The sequence below is a fragment of the Chrysemys picta genome, chromosome 1, assembly GCF_011386835.1.
Source record: "Chrysemys picta bellii isolate R12L10 chromosome 1, ASM1138683v2, whole genome shotgun sequence".
Taxonomy (NCBI): Eukaryota; Metazoa; Chordata; order Testudines; family Emydidae; genus Chrysemys; species Chrysemys picta.
This window is the reverse complement of record NC_088791.1, coordinates 298,032,740-298,049,964: the sequence shown is the minus strand read 5'-3', so window position 1 is coordinate 298,049,964 and position 17,225 is coordinate 298,032,740. Positions and strand designations below refer to the sequence as shown.

At 45.9% G+C, this 17,225-nt stretch overlaps 1 protein-coding gene across 1 annotated transcript; it reads right to left on the bottom strand.

The window, feature by feature from the left end:
• Positions 1 to 2,039: 2,039 nt before the first annotated feature.
• ARL11 (ADP ribosylation factor like GTPase 11) lies at positions 2,040 to 4,944 on the bottom strand. The gene has a single exon (XM_024104561.3). It carries the CDS (start codon positions 3,407 to 3,409, stop codon positions 2,837 to 2,839), a length of 573 nt encoding a protein of 190 aa, XP_023960329.1. The 5' UTR covers positions 3,410 to 4,944; the 3' UTR covers positions 2,040 to 2,836.
• Positions 4,945 to 17,225: the final 12,281 nt, after the last annotated feature.

Below are 17,225 nucleotides of genomic sequence, written 5' to 3'. Positions count from 1 at the left end.
AACTGTTCTTACGACCGTATCCTTCAAATGATCGTGTGTGTGTTTGTAACGTAAAGCTACAGCCTTGCCTAGAACACAGGTTCACTATGCATTTCAGTGCAAGTCTAGTATATGGCACTCTTACTGATAGCAACAATCATTTATGCCAAATCAAAACTGGGCCATTTATTTACTTTCACAACATAGCACATACTATTCCTTATACAGTTTAGTTTGTCTGAAAATTCTGGCCTGTCTCATTAGGAAGGATTTCCCATCAATAATCTTGTGGCTAGAGCATATCACTCAGAGTCAGGTGGCTTCAGTTCTATTGCTACCCTGCCACGTGCTTCTTGTCACATTATTTAACCTGACCCCAGTTTCACCTTCTGTAAAATGAGGCAGATAATACCGCCTTACTTCCCAGTAATGTTTTGAGGCTTAAATCATTAATGTCTGTAAAGTGCATTGGCGTGATCAGAAGAAAAGTACATGTTTCTTTTTGGTTTTGCATCATGGGTACATTCCTCTTTGAAACTTGCTGACTCCAGCTGCCTAATATTCTTGGGTTGGGTCCCCTCCCCCTTTCCATTGATAGCATAATAATCTAGTACAAGCTAACAAACGTAGTAAGGTTTTTCATCTTAATCAATGTGGTTTTGGTTTGGTTTAAATTTCCAAGTTTAACAAAAGGTTCCTCGTTGTTTGTATGTGCCCTCCCTACAGGAGTGGCTTCACAGGGCCACTCTTCAGTGTAAAGTATCAGGGGGTAGCCGTGTTAGTCTGGATCTGGAAAAAGCAACAGAGAGTCCTGTGGCACCTTTAAGACTGACAGATGTATTGGAGCATAAGCTTTTGTGGGTGAATACCCACTTCGTCAGATGCATGTGTAAAAGTACTCTTTAGGGTGACCAGACGTCCCGATTTTATCGGGACTGTCCCGATATTTGCTTGTTTGTCCCGCGTCCCGACCGAACATCGGACAAACAAGCAATTTTTCCCTCCGCCCCGGCGCACAGGTGGACCCCCCCGCCCCCTCCTTCCCCCATTGGATCCCTCCCCAAATCCCTGCCCTGGTCCCGCCCCCAGCCCCGCCCCTCACTGCCCCATTGGATCCCTTCCCAAATCCCCGCCCTGGCCCCGCCTCTTCCCCAAGCATGCCGCATTCCTCCTCCCTCCCAGGCTTGCACTGATCAGCTGTATGGTGACGCAAGTCTGAAGGGAGGGGGTGGCCCCCAGCACTCACCCTGCGAACTGCTCCAGTCCAGCTTCTCCAGGAAGGTGAGCACGGCCCGGCAGAGATCCCACAGCAGCTCCCTCTGCCCGAGCCCCTGGTAGAAGGCGAGGCAGGCCTGGTCCTCCTGTGCAGCGCCTATGGCTCACGGAGCGGCCCGACCCAGCCCGGGCGGGGAGGGCAGCCGGGAAGCGAGCCAGGCTGCCCCGGGAATTTAGCGCAGCATGTGGGCTTGGGAGCTCTGGGCCGGGGTGGGCTCAGCTGTTGCGGCCACCATAGAGTCGGGTGGAGATGGGGCTGTGCCGCCTGGCGGCGGCAATGGCAACAGCAGGAAGGCGCTCCGGTGTTTTTTTTTTTTTTTTCTCTCCGCCAGCCTCCCCCGCCCCCCGTCCCGATATTTCATCTTTGTCATCTGGTCACCCTAGTACTCTTCAGTGTAAGAGTCAATGGAATCAAATAGAGACTTTCACTACATAGCAGGGGCCTGATCCTGAAATGTGCCCAGCACTACCTGACAGCTGCTGAGTACTTCAACTCCAACTGAAAACAGCAGAAGTTAAGGTCCTCTAGTCTAGACTATCACCCTGCCTTTTCTACAGTGCATTTTTAGTGTTTTATTTAGTCTAATTTTAAAACACCCAATAGACAGATCTCCTAGCACTCCTCTTGTCAGACTAGTCCACCATCTAATAGATTTCAGCATCAGGATATTTTGAGACAGATTAGAGCTCTGGTGTGCATACATCTGTTCCTAGCATTTAAAACTCATCATGGTGCTCATTCCTGTTTGATTTCCTCAGGTTTTAAATTAACCCAAGGACAAATGTTTATCATTTATAGTCTTGTTTCAATAAAAATGAAGCATGTCTAAATACATGTCAAAAATTATACAAAACAGGATACGCACAAATCCACACAGACGTTCTAAAAACATAACACACAACCTAATCTAGATCACGCTTCAGTGGCCTAGCATGATGCTCACAAAGGACACTGCTAAAACCGATTGCCAATTAGTTGTTTAAATTCTTGTGCTTAATTTCTTTTGTTCAGCCATTCTCTTTCCATTCTGCTCTGTTTCAGATCAACAAACATCTGCTATAAATTGTAAGAGAAGTGGAACTGAGGTCATTCAAATATATCCCTTCGGGGACTTTTACTCTGTACTGAGTGCATCTGAGCTTAGAGGAATAAAAATAAAGACTGACACCCAGCAATATCTTCTTCATCAGGTCAAAACTCGTATCCAGAACGCATAGAGTAAGACATTTAACATGAACAAAATAATAAATGTCACCCGAGTAATACCTGTAGTGAGAGCCGAGTTTACTGGTACAGCAGATTAGGAAAAACTGGCAAGGCAAGGTCAAGAACATTGCTGTCCACAAATGCAGCTTTGCTAAGGGGGTTTTCTGATGTGATTTCATGGTGCAGTAGAACTATGGGATATTTTGGAATATTACACATGCCATATGGAGTTCCGTTACCTCCTCTGCTCCTGGTATGGTTATTTCTGAGATGAACAGAGTGCTGAGGGATTACTAGTGGAGGAAGTTACCTGATTTTCCAGTTTCATGCTCAAGTTGACCCCTCTAGTCACGTCCGAGCTTAAAGATGTCCTCATCACTGCAGTGGCGCACAGACGCATTCAGGGGAATTCTTATCCCGGCTCTTAAGAAGTCCTGCCAGGACCATTAAGGCTTCCCTCAACCCCTCGCCAGTGTGAGCACTGCACCCTCTCAGCTCCCAGCTTCGGCCACTGAACCATTCCAGATTCAGCTTCTCCTGCAGCTCTGAGAGAGAAAGGGAATTTGGCAGCTCCTGCTTGTTGGCCAGAAGCAAGACTGGAACCCCAGTCATGTGTACATTGTTCAGAACTTTCTCCAATTCAGCCATTGCCTCTGGCAGCCGGGTTTTGTCGGCACTGTCCAGCACAAAGATGAGAGCGTCCGTGTCTTCCAGATAGTCCTTCCAGCTAGCGCGGAGCTTGTCTTGACCACCCACATCCCAGAGAGTCAAGGGGAGATGACATGGGGTTTTCAGGGACTCCACATTGAAGCCCACTGTCGGGAAAGTCTCCACAAGCTCGTTGCTCTTCAATTTAGACAAGATGGTGGATTTGCCCGCAAAATCCAGTCCCAGCATCACCACCCGGGCGTCTCTTTTGTACCAAACCTTGGAGCTCAAGGTCCCCATTATGCTGCTGAAATCTTGTTGAAAAATTGTAAATAAAAAATTATTCCTTTCCAAAGAGAAACATTCTTACTGCATCTAATAATGGTGCTGTCTGGTAGAGTGACTAAAACTTTTGAAGGGGGGGGGTCCAGTTGGCCCCCAGCCCGTCGGTCTGAGAGAACACTTTGGATTCACGTGTTAATATTTGCTGCAGAAAGAAACAATCAGCTTCCGTCCTTTCCTTTGTAGCTAAAACAAGGTGAGTGAGATTATTTATGCGGGGTGCAGCAGAGCCAATAAATGTGGCTTGAAATAACAAATGGCCTCTGTGTTCCTGCTTTGCTGTCTCTAAATTCCATGTTCATCTGCAACCCAAAACTACCCAGGGTTAGGGGGGAAAGAGACCTTTTAAGGAGAGGTGAAGAGACTGTGTAATCAGTTTCCTCCTCATGTTGCCCAGAAACAAAACTGATGTTTTGTCCACCAGCCTCTCCAGGGGAAATCCACCCCCATCACAGGGCAGAGGGAACTGAATTGTTTGCAAAGCAAGCATCACTCGTGACAATCAGAGGCTGGTAGGTCATCACTTTCGAGAACAGCAGCCGAGACGGTGAAAAGGCTTCTGAGCCACTCTTAAGTTAAGGGAAGAAAAATAATCTTCCCCATAGTAGCGGCTTTCACCAGCTGCAGTGCAGACAACAAGAAATGGAGATTTAAAGAAATATATACATGATATTTTAAATGTCTCATTGAAATGCAGCCAGCAAAAACCAAGAGGTGGAAAGACTAAAGTGCTTTACAGTGAAGCCCAAATGCATGAAATATGGGTCAGTCTTCTATGGCAACAGCAAATACTTTATCACTAAAACAGTACATTGTTTAGCTAGATAGAGACAACCTGAGAGCGGTACATACCAATAGAATGGTAGGATGAATAGGAAGAGATTTTGTGGTACTTGAATATCTTGCAGAGTCACTCAGACAAGAGCTGCTCTTTTCAGCCTGGTTGTTGTGCAGTGCGCCAGCAAAATAGATCCTTAACAAACTGTGGCAGGATTTGCACACTAACAGTCTGGTCAGATACACACAGGACAACGCAAGCCAGGCAGGTTGTAAATCTCTGGTTATTGTGTCAGCAGAGAGCTTGTGTCTCCAACCACTTTACCTAAATGTAGAGAAAGAAACAAGCAGGAATTGGATTCATTTTCTTTTCTATAAACCCCTGAGTGTCTTCCACATTCCTGTGGAAGCTGCAAATATCATCTGACGTTACCCGAGTGAAGGATCCACAATACAAACCACCATTTTTCTGGGCGGCCAGACTGGATGATTTTCATTATAGCCTGTGGAAGTGACTCCTTGATCAGCTGTAGAAGTCACTGGTGAACAATGGTAGGCACTTGCCCCCATCGGGGCTGCTTGTGTTGTCTTTGCAGCACTCGCGGCCGCCGGTGGTCTGGCGATTAAGGCACTGAGCCTCAAAGGTACTTAAGTCTTGCTTCACTCAGTGTTGTAACCCCTAAGCAGTCTGCTGCCTAGTGGTGTCCTCAGCCTCCAGCAAGCTGCCTAGGCACCCATTCAATGCATGGGGAGAGCTAGATGCCTACGAAAGGGATTCTGAGAAGCTGACGAGCTGCCTAAGCTCACCAGAGCTGACATCTAGAGGAGAATGGCTTAGGCACCTACGCAGCTGACTTGGCATGTCTGGCTGATGAGCCTCCCTCTGCTCAGGATCCTCAGCTCCAAGCCCTCTCCTGGAATTAGGCACCTAAGCCAGGTCAGTCACTTACGTAAGCCGCGTCCTAGCAGCCGAAACAGACTTTGTCTCTCTCATGTGAAAGCTCTCTCACACTTGCCCTATGTTTCTGTGTGCCCACAACTCTTTTGTGTGCTGTCTTTTGTGCTATGCCTCCCCTAATGGTGGCCTGCATCCAGCCCTCCTGATGCAGGGTCTGACAACTATCAGGTCATATGTTACTCCTGGGGGAATTCTGTGTCACTGACCATGTGCAGAATTAATGGACCCTGCAGACCTTTTTCCTCTGCAGAAAATACATTCTACTGGAGAGGCGCTGCAGTTATGCCTTTCACCCACCAGGGGCTGCTGTGGCACCAGAACAGCTCACTGTAGCAGCCAGCAGAGAGGAGGAGAGGCTGCATTCCTCACAGCACCCTGTCCGTGGGGCCAGGTGAGGAGGCATAGCATATGGGGGGGACAAACTGTGGGGGGCATGGGGCTGCTGAGGGGGGATCACATAGACTGGGGTTCAGAAGGGCTAGTGGGGGGGCCAGACTGGGGTGGGAGCTGAATGGGAGTGGCGGTGCAGGGACACTGTGGACCAGGGGGATGCAGGTCACATGGTGATGGGGCATGGCTGAGGGGGTGCAGGGACACATGGCGACAGAGGCAGATGTGCCTGACTGAATGGAAAAGGCCAGGGGTCAGTCAGGATCTGCATGGGGGAGGTTCTCCTACTCCCTAGCAATTACTCCCCCTCCCCCCCAATAAAAAACACCCTATTCCATACTTCTCCCACCCACACCCAACAACCATCCAGGTTCACTCCCAGGCTCCTTCCCAGCACTTACTTCCCTCTCCCTCAGCTCCTCCATTACCCCTGGCTCCTCCAAGCCTTTGCACTGCTTATGAGGGGTGCGGGAAATACGTTTCTATATTGAAGTTTAAATGAATTATTACTCAGAGTTCTGTATTAACATGCCTAGTAAAGAATCTATTGGTCAAAAACATTTCCTGGATCTTTTTTGTTGTCTCTATTGTTACAGACATACTTGCTGACAGGTATTTTGAAACAAATTACCAAAATAATTGAAACTGGCGTGATTATATTGTGTTATTTCTGACAAATCAAATATGCTGAATTTTAAAATATTGTGCATGGAATTTTTAATTTTTTGGTGCAGAATTTCCCCAGGAGTATTACATGTGCCCAGAGCACATCTACCAGTTTGGGTGCCACTGGCGAGACTGGCTTTCCCCTGCTTAGTATGAGAATCCTACTGTGGGGCCTCTGGGACTTCAGCTTGAGCCAGGACTCCAACCTGCTCATTAGCTGTGGGGTGGTGTCAGGGCTTAGGTGGCTTTGCAAATGCTGAGTGGCAGAAATTTAGGCACCTTAGGGATTTAAGTGCCTATGGGATTAGCCAGCAGTCAAGCGGTGGGTTTGAAAATGTCGGTGGCACCTAAAGAGGTAGATAGGCCCAGAGCCTAAAAGGCACCTAAGAGAGTAGAGGCTAGGAATGAAACCCAGATTTGATGCAGAGGACTATAAGGCCAATCAATAAATATTTTGTTAAATGCTAATGGATCTGGGAATACAGCTCTTGGTACTCACGTGCTCCTATCGTCTTTATTCCTGCACATCTTCTGTGTGGCTTGATGGTACAAGTTCATTCTATCTAGCCAGGTTTATGTAGCATTTTATAAGTTCCTCTAAGGAAGCTGAAATACACATACAGTAAGTGAGGGTGGGGTTTCTACAAATGCATGAATAACTGAGTATTGCAAATATGATGCAATGGGTCTCTATTGCATCATCATCTGGTATGCTACAGAAATAGGTATCGTCTGAAGAGCCAATGTCACTGGGATACAGATGTGGGGAAGACACTATACAAAATGATATTGTATCAGAATCTGCTTCATTATATATCGTCTCTCCCAGCAGCAAAATGCAGAGCATAGGATTTAAACAGTACAGCGATGGGCCTTAGCCACAAAGTTCAGATCTGGATCGAAACACTCCCCAAGTTCAGGGAGTGGAGACATGGATCAGGTGTCATCTCTTGTAGAGTCAGATGCCAGCTGTGCAAGTTTTGAACTGGAGCCAGACTTCCTAAGGTATGGGGATATTAGTATCTTGGGGCGGGGTGTGATCTGAGAGAAGCTTTCCAGGCTGAACACACAGACAGTATTGTGAACAGCATCGACCCAAGAAGTCTGATGAACAAGAGGAGTAATCAATAGAAAGCAACCAGGTGGAGGGCCTGGCTCTAAATTGCTTGCCCCAATAACATGCTCTCAGATGTCATTTCAACTGGATCATGATATTTTTACTCTCTAAAATTCAGAGTGTATTCCCATTTTTAGGCAGTTTCCGGAAGATAATGGGAAGAAAGTGTCAAAACCAATTTCAAAGTTGCAGCTACCTGCCCTATCTAATGATGTGCCCCCTCCCACCCACACACACACAACTGTCGTATCTGACCAAATGTGGGAGTGTTCATGAAACTCGTGTCTTACATTTGCATGTGCAGCAGCTATTCAGGCCGCAAGTACGTGCATTTTCATCCAATCAGGGCACAGAAACATTACCCTGGGATGTGTCTGGTCAGTGACCCCAACCAAGCAGCACAGCTCAAATTTTAAATGTGTCATATTGAACATTCACAGCAAACTGTTCATAATAAAGCCATAAACTAGGAAATCCCACCCCCTAGAAACATCATTGAATAAAGCTGAGTAAATCTCTCTTTGCTGGCAGGTATTCTACGAGAACACTAATGCAACTCTGCAGCTCCCCTTTCTGCATTTTCTTTGCTCTTTGTCCCTGGGCTGTTGGCTGTTCTATCCTTGCCACTCATGCCAACCACCTGTGCACAAACCCACCTGGCACAGTCTATTCCATCCCCCTTCTCTGCTTTTTTCATACCCTCGTAAGGATCCAGAGGCCTGGAACATGGGTCTGCAGGGCTCCAGCTGACTAACACTTCCATGTCACCATCTGGTAGCCATGGCAGAGCCACAATTCATGCACTATCAACCCTGGAGGGAACTAAGCACCACAGGAAGTGCCACCCACGGAAGACCCAATCAGCAGGCGCACTATTTAAGCATGGAAGGTGTTTCAGGAAGCTCTCTATGTGACCTAGCAATACCTGGCCTGTTGCTACAACAGTCCCTGCTTTGGACTCCAGATATGTTCTTCGGCTCTGATTTCTGGCTTGCGCTCTGCCTCTGGGACTGATTCCTGATCCCTGACTAGACTCCTGATCTCTGACTCCTGATCCTACCCATTAGGTCAGAGTGCCCACATCCCAGTCATGACACCTTTCTCCCATGGAACACCACACAGAGTCTGTTGTGTGATCCCTCCTCCACCAGTGTTCGGAGTGAATGCACTACTCTTCTAAGAGTCACCTTGCAGGAATAGCAGAGCACTTTGGAGCAGAGTGGCTCAGTATGAGGTAAACAAGTAGTGGAGGAAGCGGGATCTGCAAAGCTTAATTTGTGCCAGGGCTGGCCAGGCCTGAGCCCCAGTACCTCCAGGTTTGTCAGTTCATAGTTCGGGCACCTCTGGGTTTGCTGCATCAGTTATGAATCTAAAAACATTGCTTGAGCCCCGGCACCTCTATCATTACCAATTAAGCACTGGGGAGCTGGCGTGTTGGAGTGAGATAGTGGAAACATACAGGGGAATGGAGGACAAGTCCCTAACAGAGAGACACCAGCTCCAGGTGGATACAATCAGAAACAAATACTTTCTATAAATAATATATAGTTACATGTCTGTTAAAAAATAAATAAAAAGCAGATGAGACCAGCTCTTTGTGAGTCTAGACAGACATCTATTACCAGAAAAGAAAAGCTATGCTATAAATAATTCAGAAAGCCCATCATTGTGTCCAGAAGTGATCATTGCTACATTCAACTGCTCCTATGAGGCATTATTTTCCTGTGCTGTGCATCCTAGGGTACATAGGAACAGAAACTGCCGTAGCTCATTTTGATCAAAAACCAAAGGGGGAAAACTCAGATGTTTACATTTGATTTTATTTCAGTTTACAAAAGTGTGCTGATCCAGTGCTCTGGCTCACTGACATTCATTATAAAGAACAACAAGTAAGCCCAATGTCCTACAAACAGAACCCCACCCACCTCCTCCAGAGCTCTCTGTAACTCTACCAAAAAAGCCTGAGGAGACAAGTGGGACTTGCAGTATGAAGTATGGGTCAACAAATATACGCTCTGGAGAACTGACAAAGGAAAGCGAATGGGTCAATTGAGGATTCCTCACTGAAAACATCTTGTTTCCTCTTCCCTCAGGGTTAAACCATGAGGCCCTTCGCATGAATGCCTCAGTTGATCTCTGCTACTGTGCTGTCACACAGGGAGAGACAATCTGAGCTAACCAGGACTGCTCCAAGAAAGTCACTGGAAGCCAGTGCTGATTGTGGAGCATTGTTCCTGTCAAAAGCTTCCCCAAAAAAATCAAGGCAGAAGCTTCCAAGTTGGTAATGTGTGACCCTTCCAGTTAGTGAGCTAATTTGCACTATAAACAGTTACTACCGCTCCCTCTCTCTTAATTCAAACATGCCATGACTTTTGCATCAGAAAGGAACATTAATGACAGATGAAAGCTTAGTTTTACTGAGACTGAAGCCAGCTGATAAATTTTAACTTAAAATGTGAGCAGATTTTCCTCCAACAACTGATTATTTCTTCACAGATGATGGTATTTTGGTTTACATCCAAAGAGTTCTAAGTACTTTACAAAGATTACCCAAGAGATTTTTCACAACACCCTTGTGAAGTAGATATGGAGAAATATGATAAAGAGTGATTGCTTTCCCCTTTCACTGTCACCTCAGGTAGACCACTGCTGATTGCTGTATAGTGTAACGGCTGCAAAGGAGATAATTATCTATGTTGAATTAATTCCTTTTTGAACTAGAACATACCTTTTATTTAGAACATTTTTCATTATAGTCTGTGAATCTATAATTACCTAAACTGTCTGGAATTTGGCCAGGACACTGGTTCTCTCTCTAGACTTGCACATCCAAGCTATCCTTCCCAGGGGGAAGGGATAGCTTAGTGGTTTGAGCATTAGCCTGCTAAATCCAGGGTTGTGAGTTCAGTTGTTGAAGGGGCCACTTAGGGATCTAGGGCAAAATCAATACTTGGTCCTGCTAGTGAAGGCAGGGGGCTGGACTTAATGACCTTTCAAGGTCCCTTCCAGTTCTAGGAGATGGGATATCTCCATTTTTTTAATGTCCAGATTTTGCTGCTCCTTCCTACATAACATATCAAAGCTCCAGTCTTTTCTCTTTGTATCACCAAAATTCTTATCCAGGCCCTATAGTCTCACATCTTGACTACAGCAACCTCTTCCTCTCTTGCGTCTGATGAAGTGGGCATTCACCCACGAAAGCTTATGCTCCAATATTTCTGTTAGTCTTAAAGGTGCCACAGGACCCTCTGTTGCTCTTCCTCTCTGGTCTTGAGTGTCATAACTTTGCCTCCTTCAGGTCCATTCAAAACTCTGCTGCTAAGATGATCTTTCTTGCCCATTCTGACCAAATCACTCCTCCTCTCTGAGTTCCTCTACTTGCTTTTCCCTGCACAATTTAGCCCTCCTGTGCCTATTTGCTCTGTTATCTTCTCATCAACTCCAGCATGTCAGACTTCATCACTTCTTGTCTATTTCTCTTACAAGTACCTTTCTGCTCTTTTCCATGCCACCCATTATACACAGAGTGCCTTCCCTCCAACCTAGGATACCCTTCTTGAAATTCCTTAAGAATCACAGCTATCATGATGCCTACAGCATGTCTCCATTAATAGAACAAACAAATGTTCTACCCCCTACAAATTGTTCACACAAGTAGCCTATGCCAAAATGTGCTCAAATTACCGTCATCCCATCCTCCCTCACCTCTACCACCAATGGCTCACCCATCTGTTGCATCTGGTCTTAAACTCAGAATGTAATATCTTTGGGGCAGGGATTGTCTTTTGTTATGTCTGTACAACTCCCATTAAAATGAACCCTTGGCCATTTTGGGGGGTCCTCTAGATGGCATGGTTGTAATACATAGTTGTATGCATAGCCACAGGAGACAGGCAGGGACCTCTTGATTTAATGTCCAAGACTATCTCAAACAGAAAAGCAATATCACCTAGCCCAAAACTGCTGCCCTGCAAATTCTGCATTGGGTCTGAGTATAACCAATGAAGTTTGCACATGGTGCATATATTTTCTTTCAACTATAACACTGTTCTTGGTATTCTTATCCACTTTTGTACAATAGGATGCACTCAGCCCTATAGCGTATCAAGGAAGTCTTATTTAATTTAGTTAGTTAGTTAGTTAGTATTACTACCCCTACTGCTTAGTTTGAAATGAGTCTAAACTTAAATCCAATTTCCAATAAACAAAACAGTGGATGATACTTTCATTTTTGATCTTACACTTCAGTCAATATATATATTTATGATTACCATATACACGTTGTACAGTATGGTCCCCAGTATTGAAAGGTGGTCCATTCAAATAATTGGAGTGTAATCCAAAGGCTTTAAAAATGTGTGAATTGAAGTGTAATATATGAAATGGCATTTAGGGAAATATTTCCTGTCATTAGTTGATGTTTGATTGGATCAATCGCTTCTACCCATTGTCTGTTCAGCTATCACCAAGTCAAGGAGATCTTGTTACAATGTGGGTAAAATCTGTAGTTTTAATGGGACTAAACTGTTTCTCTTAGACTAGGCAAAAGTTATCCAACTATGGAGACCCAGTTAGGTCCCATTCATGCTACAATTTTAACCATGCTTCAGCTTGGACAGGGGATGCTCTTACAACTGTAACATAGAATGAGGCCTTTTTAGCTCTACTCTACCCAGCCCCCCTCATTTCATGTATTAAAAGAGAGCTAAAACCAGCTCTTGTTGACTGAAAAATAATCAGATGACTTTGTTTTCCATAATATGGGAACATGGGATATGACAAAACTGGAGGGCAACAAGATTTAAAATAAATAAAATGAAATCTTTTTAAAAATGTGGCATAGGTACAAAATATGAGAAGTTACTGAGGGAGCAATGGGGTAGATTGAAAAGGCATTTGATATTTATGCTAAGAGGGATAACACTGATGTGCTACCTTGACCAGAAATTTACAAGGATTCAGAATATATGGTGTTAGTCTGTGGGGCCTGGAAAAGAGCCCCCTGAATAAAGCATTGCACAACTAGCTGATGCATAGTTGGAGTTCACCTTTCTCTGAAGGATCAAGTATAGGTAGGACCCTACCAAATTCACAGTCCATTTTGGTCAATTTCATGGTCATAGGATTTTAAAAATCATAAATTTCATGATTTCAGCTATTTAAATCGGAAATTTCATGGTGTTGTAATTATAGGTGTCCTGACCCAAAAAGGAGTCGTGGGGGGAGGGGTCACAAGGTTATTGTAGGGGGGATGCGGTACTGCTACTTTTACTTTTGCACTGCTGCTGGCGGTGGCGTTGCCTTCAGAGCTGGGCAGCTGGAGAGTGGTGGCTGCTGGCCGGGAGCCCAACTCGGAATGCAGAGCTGCCGCTAGCATCAGCATAGAAGTAACGATGGCATGGTATGGTATTACACCCCTTACTTTTGCACTGCTGCTGGCATGGCACTGCCTTCAGACCTGGGCACCCGGCCAACAGCTGCTGCTTTCTGTCTGCCCAGCTTTGAAGGCAGCGCAGAAGTAAGAGTGGCAATACTGTGACCCCCTCCCCTAAAATAACTTTGCGACCTCCCTGCAACGCCCTCTTGGGTCAGGACCCCCCAATTTGAGAAAAGCTGGTCTCCCTGTGAAATCTGTATAGTATAGGGTAAAAGCACACAAAAGACCAGATTTCATGGTCTGTGATGCGTTTTTCATGGCCGTGAATTTGGTAGGGTCGTAAGTATAGGCCAGGCCACTATTATTAGATGCAGGATTCTGGACTCAATGGACCAATAGTCTGTTCTTGTCTTGTCTTAAATTAGATGTTGAGATCCACAAGGCAAAATCTGTCCTAATCTGTGCTTGTACTGCACCTAGCAGTTACCCAATCTAGGCACTACTATACATATGCACACATCTGCACCACCTAGAATAATAATGATGAGCCAATACAGTAAACTCTTCTGCAGCTGCTAATGCTGTGGAAAGTTGACATTCAAAAGTTGGGGGGTAACTTTATTAATGTACTTTGAATTAGACTTTACTTGCACATACAGAATACCCAGGAGAAAATGCTGTATTTGGCCCTGTTCGAAGGGCATGGGAAGAAACATAAATTACAAAGTGCAAAACAGGCCAGCACATACGAATCTGAAAACTTGGTTCATACAAACAGCCAGAGTTCTGATAAATAGTAGAGTCACAACATTTGGATCCTAATCTGAATGTCCCCAATATTTAGGGATTTTGTTTAGGGCCATCCCTTCAGATTATATAATAATTTTATTTTTAGTTTCCTTCTTACTACTTTACCCTACATGATCAGGATGTTGTACAACAATAAAGGGAAAGGGTCTATGTAGAGCAGGGGTGGGCACACTACAGCCCGCGGGCTGGATCCGGCCTGCCAGCTGTTTTAATCTGGCCCTCGAGCTCCCGCTGGGATCTCTGGTGCTCCAGCCGGAGATCAGGGTCAGGGGCTGCTCCATGTGGCTCTCAGAAGCAGCGGCATGGCCCCCCCTACGGCTCCTATGCATAGGGGCAGCCAGGGGGCTCCACTCTGCACACTGTCCGCACCCCATGCGCCGCCCCTGCATCTCCCATTGGCTGGGAACTGCAGCCAATGGGAGCTGCAGGGGCGGTGCCTGCAGATGAGGCAGCATGCAGAGCCACCTGACTGTGCCTCGGCTGCTTCCGGGAGCTGCTTGAGGTAAGCGCTGCCCGGAGCCTGCACCCCGAGCCTCTCCCCACGCCCCAACCCCCTCATCCCCAGCCCCACCTCAGAGCCTGCACCCCCAGCTGGAGCCTGCACCCCTTCCTGCACCCCAACCCCCTGCCCCAGCCCCCTCCCACCCTCTGAATCCCTCAATCCCAGCCCACAGCACCCTCCTGCACCCCAAACCCCTCATCCCCAGCCCCATCCCAGAGCTCACACCCCCAGCCAGAGCCCTCACCCCTCCTGCACCCCACTCCCCCAGCCTGGAGCCTGAACTCCTCATTTCTGGCCCCACCCCAGAGCCCGCACCTCCTCCCGCACCCCAACCCCAATTTTGTGAGCTTTCATGGTCCGCCATACAATTTCTATTCCCAGATATGGCCCTCGGGCGAAAAAGTATGCCCACTCCTGATGTAGAGAGTTATTCATAGATAATGGAAATAGCCACTAAAATGAGAACGCCAACCCAATTTTTAATTCCTTCTTGACCAATAAGATAGAAGAAAGCAAACACATGAGACTCAGTGTTAAGAAACTGCATTTCTTCTGTTTTACCACAGAGTGTCACCCTTATTCCACATATTTTTCAATGGTTTCAGAGTAGCAGCCGTGTTAGTCTGTATCCGCAAAAAGAAGAACAGGAGGACTTGTGGCACCTTAGAGACTAACAAATTTATTAGAGCATAAGCTTTCGTGGACTACAGCCCACTTCTTCGGATGCATATAGAATGGAACATATATTGAGGAGATATATATACACACATACAGAGAGCATAAACAGGTGGGAGTTGTCTTACCACCTCTGAGAGGCCAATTAATTAAGAGAAAAAAAACTTTTGAAGTGATAATCAAGCTAGCCCAGTACAGACAGACTTCAAAAGTTTTTTTTCTCTTAATTAATTGGCCTCTCAGAGGTGGTAAGACAACTCCCACCTGTTTATGCTCTCTGTATGTGTGTATATATATCTCCTCAATATATGTTCCATTCTATATGCATCCGAAGAAGTGGGCTGTAGTCCACGAAAGCTTATGCTCTAATAAATTTGTTAGTCTCTAAGGTGCCACAAGTCCTCCTGTTCTTCATATTTTTCAATGAGACACAATCTCTAAGGGGTAGGAAAACTGTTCTTTAAAAGGAACCAGTTTCAAATTTCAGTGACTCAGATCTTGTCTACACTACAGGTTACTTTTGTATAACCTACATCACTCAGGAATGTGAATAAGCCACACCCCTGAGCGACATAAGTTATACCGACCTAAGAGCTGGTGTAGACAGCACTATGTCAACGGGAGAGCTTCTCCCACTGACATAGCTTCTGCCTCTCGCAGAGGCAGGAGTTATTAAGCAGACGGGAGAGCTCTCTCCTGTCATCTTAGAGTGTCTCCACCACAAGCACTGCAGCTTGTAAGTACTGTAGTGTAAATGTAGCCTCAGAAGAGTGTTCATTCTAGAGATCAGCCTAGACCCAGGGTATCCTTCCTCCTCACCTGAGACATATGGCAGGGGTTAGGGATCACTGTGAGATTACGTCACACATTCCTCTCACATCACACTCAGAGTTCTGATGTGCACCTGCTCCTCCACCGCCAGCGCTTTTTTCTGTGGTTGTCTCACAGGGATACAGTCTCTCCCCCATCCTGTTCAATGTCTATATAAAGCAGCTAGTGAAGATTGTGAAATAGGATGGATTAAAATGCCAGCAAGATTACCCTCACTTCTACATCATTTTCATATCAGACTCAGATAGCACCATTTTCCAATTATGATTGGGATCTGCAACTGGATGAAGATTAGCTGGTTGAATCCTGGAAAAACTCAGGTGACACTGGCTAGGGAATAGAGAAGCACTTTAAAGAATTTTCCACCTTTATTACATTATCCTCTTAGAGGGTGTCTGCCCGTCCATAGCCTTGATGTTCACTGGGACTCCTCAGTGCTTCTGGATACCCAAATAGCCATGGACACAAAACACACCCTTTTCCATCGACAGCCCACAAAAGATCGTGTCCTCTCATGTTGAATTTGGATCTAGTCATAGTGATTCACACATTCATGATCTCCAGGCTTTATTAGTGCAATGTTCTGTACTTAGATGTGAAGTGGCTGATTCAAATTGCCTTTGGGCTTCTGGGTGGAATTCACTATGTTGATATTGACCTTTGAAGTCACCAGTGGTTTGAGTCTGGGTACCCGGGAGAGCATCTTTCTTCTAGTATCATATTGCTCCAGCTGTGTCAGCAGAGTCATAAGCTGGAGCTCTCTCAATACAGGAGCTGAAATATTTGAGCTAAACTTAGTTGAGGTTCTGGCTGCACTTTTCCCCACACCTTCTCATTTATGCCCTCTCTGTGTGTGGCCCCACAAAGTTGCAGGACCTACTTGTCTACCTCCTCCTGGTGCTGGCCAAGATGGCCATCCAGCAACCAGAAGGAGGAAGCTCAGCAGAGAGGTTCCCTACAACTGTGGGGGCTGCTTCTGTTCCTTACTCATCTCACATATCTGGGGACACTTCTCCTGGACTGCATCCAGTCACTCCTCAAACTCTGCAAAGCTCTGGGCACTATCTGGGGTTCTCTGCTCGGTGTCCCCATCTGATTCCCTCATTTTACACCTAGATCCTCACTCCTGTATGTGTTTTTCCATTTCTGTCGCCTGCAATCAGTTGTCTCCTAATTCCTGTGGCCCCTCCCTCATCTGAGGGGGGCAGGCCCTTAGTGCTGGTAGGTTCCATCCACTGCTTGAGGATTCAAACATGCATTGAAAACAGCCAGTCCTCTGCTCACCACTAGTACTGTGTTTCCTAGCCTGCCTTATGATACCTTATCAATAGAGGTAGCGAGGAAGCAATCCCCTTCCTTATTCAAAATGGTTTATTCTAGGCTGATCTAATTCCAGATAGCAGCTTCTCCATTACAAAAGAGTTCTTTTGGGATATTTGGTGTGCTCCTTCTTTCTCTGATCCTTCCAGAGAATTTGGGGCTCTAGCACTGGATCGACAGGTATAAATGCAGAGAGAAACGTAAGGGTATGCAACTCTGTATTAACTACCACTTAGCAAACAGACCAGAATGCCTGACGTACTATATATAATGGAGAGAGAATTGTCCTTCTAGTCACTGAGGCAAGAGGGAAGTTCAGACCTCAGGGTCTTGTAACTACAGCCAAGGAAA